The following is a 9,678-nucleotide window of genomic DNA, read 5'->3' on the forward strand; positions in this document are numbered from 1 at the left end:
ATACATTGCTGCTAACAGCAACAGGGATGAGTCAGTGAGTCAGTTGGGCTTGTGAATCATGATTCATGAGTCAGTAAAGTGATTCTCGAGTATTGAACGATTCGTTCATGATTCGCGCATCACTAGTCTAAAGTCTACGTTCTTCCACTAACCCATAACCTGTGGGACTGTTACTGTAGCAAAGTGTCTGTGTGTAACCAGATGTGAGTGGACACTAAAAGTACAGACAAGTTTTTGCCCAGCTGTTTTTACACCTTGTAAGTGATGAACCTTACAGTGTCTTTCAGGGATCATCAACCCTGAGCTCAGACTTACAGGCTCAGGCTGCACCATCACCAGTTCTCAGCACTTTAACTGTGACACTGAGCAGCTGCTTAGTGCCGGCTGTGCTGGTGAAAGGCAGGCTCAGATGGACTGACCATAATGAATTTACCATATGCTGACTGTAGGTACATGTTTATGTGTGTTCATATTTAGTTCGCATTGGAGCTTTGTAAAAACCACAGTGTTATCTGTAACTGGGAGCAGCAGTGATTGCTGATGAACCAGATGAAGAGCAAACGCTCAGATCCATGTAAAAAACATACATTATAATAGTGTGGAGGATTTTTTAGGACTCAAGTATGGCTTCGTGTGAGAAGGCTGTGTGACTTGTAGCTGATGACTTGTCTGTATTTTTAAACTTTCTGTGATTAAAATCAGTACATGCTTACAGATATGCAGAAATCCAGGAAGTATTCACAGCGCTTCACTTGTTCCACTGAGTGAAAAAAGTCTGCTTAATATACTTGCACATCTATTTCAAATGAAAAACAGAAATATAATAGAAGTATTCACAGCCTTTACCTGAGACTCAAGCATCTGTCAGATGTTTCTACAGTGACTTGATGGGAGTTCACGGGACACTGACCGTCCAGCCAATCTGAACAATAGAAAGGTCTTAGTCAGTGAGGTGATGGTCACTCTGACAGAGCGCCAGTGTTGGACTGGAGAGAGGTGAATCATCTAGAAAGAGCCATTTCTGCAGCACTCCACATGGAAGCCGCTCCTCAGTAAAAGTCACATAACAGAAACAAAAATCTCTGATGAAACAAAGATTAAACTCTTTGGCCTGAATGCTAACATCTTGTTAAAGACGTCTGCTAGGACATCAGTCAGCTGGTCAGCACAGACTGAGCACACGTCCAGGTATATCCTCTGGTCCAGTAGCTTTGTGTGGGTCGACCCCAGCGAGAGTCCTTCTCACACTGGCTGCAGTCAGGGACAGCACTTGGTTGTCTGGCGAGGGGATGGTTTTCCGTGCTGGCTCGTTGTTTTGGGTCTCAAACCTGGCATGGAATGTGTTAAGTACATTTGGGAGAGAGGTGTCGGTAACACGCTTACACGGTGGGGCCTTGTAGTCCGTGGCAGCGTGGATGCCCTGACACATTTGCCTCTTCAACATGCATGGGGACTGGGACGCCACTCAGGGTGGACTTAAAATAAAATTCTACTCTTGTTCTTATGAAATAACACATTCCATCCATGGAAACTTATTTTCTCATACAGTGTTCATAGTTTTCAGTCATGTGACCTAGTTGCTACCCTGGTGGATAAAACATTACTCCATTATGACAGCCAGTACGACGTGGATCATCTATCCATGAAGGAAACATTAAGATATGAAGAGAAACTAGGAATTTTGGGGGCTTGTGGTCCATATTTTGTCCCAGCAGCTTTATAAAAATCCCTGAAGGTGGTCACATCTCTATCAGAGCTCCACTGCTCAGATCCAATTGTAAGAAACCCAAGAATACATGTCAGACTCGACAGATGTCAGTGAGCATGTTAAATATTAAAGTTCATGACAGTGAACAAGGGCTTGTCTGGAAGGTTTTCCAGCAGAAACCCTCTTCTCTAATAAAACAAAAAGAACGTGGCAGCATGGATGAGGTTTGCAAAGTTGCATCTGAACAAACAAGCTGCTGAGTCATGGGGAGTGCTTATGACTTTACATTTATGTGTACATTTGACATGAAAACTTATGTCTGCTCATCTACTTCCAAATAAGTTGATTATCTGGTTAACAGTGTTACTTCCTCACAGCAAAGAGAGCCTAAAATCAGACGTACTTGACTCCCTGGTGTAATGCTCAAACACACTCCTTAAAGCAACTTTCCTGTAAGGTGGAGAGGAAATGGGATCTCACTCATTTAGATTCTCAGTTAGCCTGGAAAGGAGTCTATTGTTGTAAAAAGAAGCCCTCTGTAAATATAGGACATCTTACTAATAATAATGGATTCCATTTATAGCGCTTTACAATGCCACTATTCATTCACTCTCACATTCATACACTGGTGGAGGCAGCTACAGGTGTAGCCACAGCTGCCCGGGGGCAGACAGACAGAAGCGAGCCTGCCATATCGCACCACCGGCCCCTCTGGCCAACACCAGTAGGCGGTAGGTAAAGTGTCTTGCCCAAGGACACAACGACCAGGACAGAGAGCCCAGGGATCGAACCGGCGACCTTCCGGTTACAGATGTGCTTCCCAACCCTGAGCCACGGTCGCCCCACTAGTAACCCCAGGTTTCTCTTCAGCGCTGTATCCAGGCAGAGTAAGAGTCAGGCTGTGGTCAGCTGAGTATTCATTCAATCTTAATTAGTAACAACTTCACAGATTTCTTCACAAATACAATTTTAACAGTTGGAGAAAAAAATATTCATAATCATCTCACAGACATGTCATTACTCACAGCTACTTTCAGTACTATTGATATTTAAATAGCGTCAATAATCACTTCCTCCAAATGTGTCTATTAGATCCCATTTCTTCAAAGAAGCTACTGTTAATTAATGTTGCTTAAATATCTCTATGAATGGGGTTTGTACAACCTGCCTTCATTTAATGAAACCGTTACTGATTGCATAAAGCAAAAATGAAGACCAGCACAAGAAAGTGATCAGCACGGTGATTCTGCTGTAGAAATGGGCGGCTGCAGCCCCACTGCTCATCTGCCTGTTACTGCTGAGGTCGAGGGTCAGGGTGCTGGGGTCGCCATTCACTCTGGCTTCTTGGCTAGCTTAGTGTTAGCATGCTGTCTTAGCAGACGCTTGCAAAGAACTGAAGTTGTGTTAGCAGCACGGTGCGGCTGTTTCTGTCCTGGAACCTGTTTATCTCGTCCTCTTGTGTGCAGAAGCACATGTCCACATCCCTGCTCTGAACTGCGTCGCTATTTTTGTCCTCTGCCACGCAATCTGAATCAGCTGATGTGGGTCTTGGTCCTTACTCCCCACACTCCCGTCCACGGCTGCCCCTCCCTGAGCCTGGTCCTGCGGGTGTTTGCTCAAAGGCGGTCGTTTGATGGTTGTTGTTTCTGTGTGTCTTTACTTTACAACATAAAGTGTCCTGAGACTTTTGTTGCTGTGATTTGGCACTATATAAATCTGTATTAGTCTCAATTTTGTCTTTTCTATTTGATTGCAAATGTTTTTTCTTTCGTTATGGATATTTACAGTATCATATGAATATTGACGGATCGATCAAAAGAGGACTGGTGAATTATACTTTGTCTACTGACCACAATTTGAATGCACACGAATTCCTTCATTTGGCTTTCCTTGGCCCTAACCAGTGTTTGATGCTGTATTACTTTATAAACACCTCCTAACTAACTGCTCGGCTAATCCTGCACTGCTGTCTTTCCAGGCAGATGTGGAGAAGGCAGTGAAAGCAGCAAGCAATGCCTTCAGGTTGGGATCACCATGGCGACGGACGGATGCCTCTCATCGTGGCGTGCTGCTGAACAGATTGGCTGATGCTATAGAGAGAGATGCTGCCTACCTCGCTGTGAGTGATTCTTAAAGGCTAAAACTCTGACAGCAGCTTTTCTTGTACTTCTCTGTTCATCGTGACCACAGTCATGTGCAAAAGTATCTGATGGAAATATTTGGCTCTTTCTGAGATAGTCATGCATGAGCAAACTTTTGTAAATATATCTTTTGGCATTTTTCAGCTTTATTTGATAGACACAGTGAAGAAATGACAGGAAAGCGTGGGGCAGAGCGAGGAGGGGCCGCGGGCTGGCCGCCCTCAGCCGTGTGGCATGTGGCCGCCCGCTCAGCGCGCTGAGCTAAACCGGCGACCGCACGAGCAGACATTTAATCCTCGTTGATGCATTACCTCTATTTGCAATCATAAAACTTTCAGTGTTCTTGTGAGAAGAGTTGGTAGAAATAACTTTTAGACGTCTTCCAGATGTTGCGACTGCTTCTTCTGTCAGCGCACAATGTAGCGCACTGGCGTCGGTTACATCCACCTATGCTGTGTTAGTGTCGAGCATCGTAACGACAGGATTTAAAGAGCTGTGGTTCAGAGTGAAGTTTGTGAATGCCTGTGACTCAACCCTGTCCAAACCAACTGAAATAAACGATCGGATTACTGGGAAAATATACAGTTTGTTTACAACCATCTGGCCACGAGAGCAAAGGTTCTTTATTTTTCACTTCAATTATGAAAAAGTACAAAGCACAAGTGTCATCTTTTCTGTGCGCTCTCATTTCTGAAATACTTCCTTAAGAAGCCCGTGTTCCCGTGGGACATCGGACTTTTTCACAGGACTGTTTTATCGTTTACTGTGACCTGTTTGGTTCACATTCATCAGGGTTTGATGATCGACTGTGGAGCTTGGGTAGCATTGCTGTCATCTACAGCCTCTCTCTGCAGCCTGTAAAGATGGCACCAACACAGCATTGTTCCTTTATACGACATTTGCAGTACATGGAGCCTCATGATGTTGCACTTTTGTTATGTCAATGTTTTCTATACCATGTGAAACTGTTGTGTTGTTTCCACAGGAGCTTGAGACCCTTGACAATGGGAAGCCCTATGCTGTTGCCTATGCAGTGGATCTGCCCACAGTAGTGAAAGTTTTCAGGTAACAAACACACAACAAAGTTTTAGAGCCTTTCAAAGCGTATCTGAAATGATGTTACAAAGTCCAATCATTTCCTTGTTATTTCTTGCTGAAGCATTCAGCTGCCTCCTTATCCAACCCCGCAGTGTGTAAATCCACTTCTATTGTGTAGATATTATGCAGGCTGGGCCGACAAATGGGAGGGAAAGACCATCCCCATCGATGGAGATTATTTCTGCTACACTAGACATGAACCCATTGGAGTCTGTGGACAGATCATACCGGTAAGGAAGTAGGCAGGAAGTAGAAAGATGCTTCACATATTCTCTTTACACCTGCAGAGTGAAGGCTGCAGAGTCACCCGTGACCTCTGTGTACATACAGTGTGGCATGAAATGAATGCCTCAGTGGGCATGTGAAACGCTAAGTTAGTGACAGCATGATTAAGAGATGAAGGAGCAAGTATCACCTGTTTGGAAGGGTTACCATGGCAACGTGGCTTACGTTTAAAAAGTTGCATCTAAAAAAATTTCAAGACTTGACTGAAGAAAAGTCCAGTGATATGAGATACTGATGAAATCATAATTTTCTGTATCACTTTAAGTTATTGCTGATAAAACAGGTTCTACACTTGGTCACATTTTTGGCGTGTTGTGCAGAACGACGTGTACCAACATACATGAAGAGGGTCAAACCTAAAAGGGACCAGGTCATTGTTTTACTCCGTCCTGATAAGAACAATCTGAGCGCTGACAGAGGGTGTGCGGCTTTTTTACATGATTGTATGTTTGTAACAGCTTTTGCTACCGAATTGTAACAAGGTAAATGTCACTTGGTTATCCTGTGATTGAAAGACACCGACTAGTTTTATCCTCAGCCGAGCTCTGCATATACGCACAGCGATCCATGTATTTATAATCTGCCCTTTCCAGGCTCTAGTAGCTGCTGGGTCAGACTGCTATTTGGCTCTGTTTGCTCGTTCTGACAGTCTGGACCGCAGACCGTCCAGCTCCTCTCTCTCCCAGGTCCCAGCATGCTACTGAAATAGGGGAGGCCTGCCAGCCCCCCCTGGCACTGCCCCCTGAACCCAGTGTACCACCCCTCCCCTGCAGCTGAGCCACAGACCACGATACACCAGATATACAGTAGCTATACAGATACAGCATCATTGGATATTAACACTGAAACAACAGTTACTGCTGTGGTTCATGGTCTTAGAGCCGGCTCCCAAGGTTTGTTTTTTTCTCTCACACTTTTTTCTGCTTCACTCCTCACGTGAGAAGGGGGCTTGCGCTGAGCGGGGGGGGGTAGTTACAGTCGCAGTAGCACAGGAACAGAGCGGGAGGGAGAGAGAGAGAGCCAGGGACAACAACGTCACATTACAAAGGTGTAGTAATCATCCACAACTATTTTCAGTTTCAGGATTCAGAAAGTTTATTCATGCAGTGAATCCTATGTATGCAAGTCCAAGCAGGAAAACACTCTCCCAAAACATCATCCCAGGCCCATATGACAGAGAAGGTGCAACTTTTGCACATTTTAATTTATATTTTATTGTGTTGTGGTTTGCAGTGTTTTGTACGGTGGCCCTGAGAGGCCAAACGGACTGCAACTTCAGTGTTTTGTGTTGTTTCACTTTAAATTAGTTTAAAAGGAAAAAGCTGAAAATTTAAATAGTTAAAAGTTGAAATGTGAATAGTTGGTTTTAGTATTATATGATTTATTTATTACATTTTATGTGGCGTGAATAAATAAAAGTATATTTACGGTGGCCCCTACAGACAAAGCACGTGCAAACTCCAAAACACATTCTTTGTGTTTATTCTGCATTTACTTCACTATATTGCATAAATGTCAGTTAGAAGCTTAGCCTCCTAGGACATGGTGTTTTCAAATGTGGACATCACATTTTGGGTTATTTAGACCAAAATACTAAATTTTACTCTACAACAGCCTGATATCCACATTATGCTGCCACTGTTCTATTGAAATTTAAAACTACATCTTCATATGTGGATCTCATTTTTCTCAGAACCAAAAATCAGTTAATAAAAAATCAGGCAATTCTTTGTTTTTACAGTCATCAGCTCCCAATCAGCCCAAATAGCAAAGAGAAATTAAAATGCATGCCACGAAAGAGTTTGGGTCTTAGAAGGTTAAATTAAAGGTTGAAAAAAAAAGTCATTGCAACTCGGCTATTGATCAAGTAATTGCGATTAATCGCAATTAATTACAGAAAATCGTGAGAGCACGTACAAACTCCAAAAGACAACAGAAGTGCTCCAGGATGCTGGACCCAGTGTTGAGCTTTTGTTACCTCGTGGCTACACAAGCCAGCAAGTACCAACGACCGGATTTGGTGTGTGGTAGTAACAGGTAAATTATTATTTGAATATATATGAGTGCCTGTATATAAATACACAAACAATACACACATGCTTTCAATTCTGTGATTTTAGTGATCAGGGTAGCTGTTTTGGAAGTTCAGTTAAAGCTAGAAATGTGGTTTGTAGTTTGTACGTGTTTTGTCTCTAGGGGCCACTGCATATATTTTTAAAATATAAAATATAAAGAGAAAGAGCCGGCTCTTTTTAGTGAGTCGAGCCGAAAGAGACGGTTCTCTAAAAAGAGCTGGAATTCCCATCACTAGTAGAAACGATATGGATGATTTCCTTTGTCACAGAAGTGTTAATACAAGCAGGATGTGGATATTTTATAGGTGAAGTGTCAAATTATCTTTATCTCCTGCAGTGGAACTTCCCTCTGCTGATGCAGGCGTGGAAACTTGGCCCTGCCTTAGCAACTGGTAACACTGTGGTGATGAAGGTCGCAGAGCAGACGCCGCTCACTGCGCTTTATGTAGCCAGCCTAATCAAAGAGGTATGTTTCAGTTTGTAATCGCAAAGTATTAGTCATCATAAATGTAGTACAGAGGGACGTCGACATCAGTATTTCAATCTTTTTCTTTGTTATGAACTTAAATTGTGAAATCTTGTTACATAATGTAGAGAAATGTGTTGTAAAATCAAAAGAAGTCCCCAAAATATCCATAAATATTTTTGTGCATCTTAACCTGGTCTGGGCCCGGGACACTGCAGCATAGACCTCGTCAGCCTCCTCTGGGGGACACCAGGTGCTCCAAAGCCAGCACAGAGATGCAGAGCTGCAAACAGCCCCACTGCAAGCTGTCTGCTGTAGCTCGATGAAACCAAAGGAAGCACATCATAAGCAAAAAGCAGAGATACGATCCTGAGCTCGCTGAACCTGAAGCCCTCTGATCCCTGGCTGCTGCCTTGAAATTCAAATGAACAATACGGGTAAAAAAACACAACTAGCCACGAAATAACATATTAGTTTGAATCAAAAGCCAGACTGGATGGACTCGGAGGAACGAATATAAGGAGGGAGGTTACTCCAGAGTCTGGACTTCAGACGGGACCTCGGTTGCGTCAGGAGCATTTGATTGGAAGATCAAGTGCCTTATTAGGGATATACAAATGAGTTTGCATAGATAGCTGGGAGCCAAATTGTTTAAAATTTTAAAGGTATGCAAGAGAATTTTTGAAATTGATGCAATAATCAACAGGGAGCCAATGTAGGTTGGCTAAAACTGGTGTGATGTGGGGAAATTTCTAGTACCAGTTAAGAGACGCGCAGCTGCGTTTCAAGCTAACTGGAGCCGGTGAACAGAGGAAGGTGGGAGGCCCGAGTAGAGGGAATTACAGTAGTGTGAATAAGCTTTTCGAGGTCCTTCAAAGGGAGGTATGGCTTTGCTTTAGATATCTGACGCAGCTGGTTGAAACAGTTTTTACCACAGAGGAGGTCGATTTCTCGAGTTTGAACGAGCAGGAAAACACCAAGGTTTCTAACAGTGAGCGAGAGATGGCTAGCAAGGGGCCCTAAGGCATCAGGTAGCTGTTCCAGCGGGGTGTGACTATCAAAACTGTAACTTCAGTCTTATCCTGGTTCAGTGTGAGAGACGTGATAACCAAGTTTTGTCACGGACCCGGTTCCGGGGACTCGGGGTTCGTGAACAGTGTGGACCTTTATTGTTATTTGTGTATTGGATGTATGTTTGCTGCACTGTGCTCTTGTGTTCCATGCTGGTGTGTGTGTGTGTGTGTGTGTGTGTGGGTGGAGGATGAAGGACAGCCACCTGCAGGTGGGTGTGGCCCTGCCAGCTGCTGGTCACGCCTAGCTTCCCACACACCTGCTTCTGATCAGGATCGTCGGGGGAGCTACTTAACAGAGCGATGGAGCTTCCTCCGGCGCAGGATCGTTGAGTTAGACTCCACGTCAGTGTCTCTAGTGTTGTTAAGTGTATGCCTGCCGGAGTTGGTGCCATAACGGCTGTGTCTGTTTTTTCCTCAGGAGGACAGCGGAACACAGGACTGCAAGACACACGGGGTGTGTGAAGGCACAGGGCAGAGAGCACGGGATACCAGCACTTGGGAGAAGATACGTCACGGGAGTCGAGGGAGCACTTTGGAGAATTATTGTGTCGTGTACATTTTACCTCACTGTAAATAAACCCACTGTTCATTCCTCTAAGTCCAGCGTTTGGGTCCTTTCTCCAACACCCCCCACGGTCTGCCCCCCAGACCGTGACAGAACGATCCTGCCAGATGGACCCAGCGGACTTATCGGAGAGGTTCAGGAGGGAGGTGACAGACAAAGTAAATCGTCTATGTGAACTGTGGCTGGAAGCGCCCGCGGGGGGTTTACGTTGTGCTGTGGAGAAGCGGTTGCAGGAAACACTGACTTGTTTTCCCTGGGTGTTGGACA

The 9,678-nt window shown here is 44.3% G+C and overlaps 1 protein-coding gene across 1 annotated transcript in view; it reads left to right on the forward strand.

Annotated features, from left to right (window-relative positions):
- The window catches only part of LOC102194032 (aldehyde dehydrogenase 2 family member), a 33,021-nt gene that overhangs the window by 3,360 nt on the left and 19,983 nt on the right, over positions 1-9,678 (forward strand). The window contains exons 3-6 of the mRNA XM_005752876.2: positions 3,687-3,827; positions 4,835-4,914; positions 5,066-5,177; positions 7,645-7,773. Coding sequence (XP_005752933.1) covers positions 3,687-3,827; positions 4,835-4,914; positions 5,066-5,177; positions 7,645-7,773 — 462 coding nt within the window. The remainder of the gene's footprint in view (positions 1-3,686; positions 3,828-4,834; positions 4,915-5,065; positions 5,178-7,644; positions 7,774-9,678) is intronic.

The sequence above is a fragment of the Pundamilia nyererei genome, unplaced genomic scaffold (assembly GCF_000239375.1).
Source record: "Pundamilia nyererei isolate P.nyererei 1_Seehausen unplaced genomic scaffold, PunNye1.0 scaffold00387, whole genome shotgun sequence".
Taxonomy (NCBI): Eukaryota; Metazoa; Chordata; class Actinopteri; order Cichliformes; family Cichlidae; genus Pundamilia; species Pundamilia nyererei.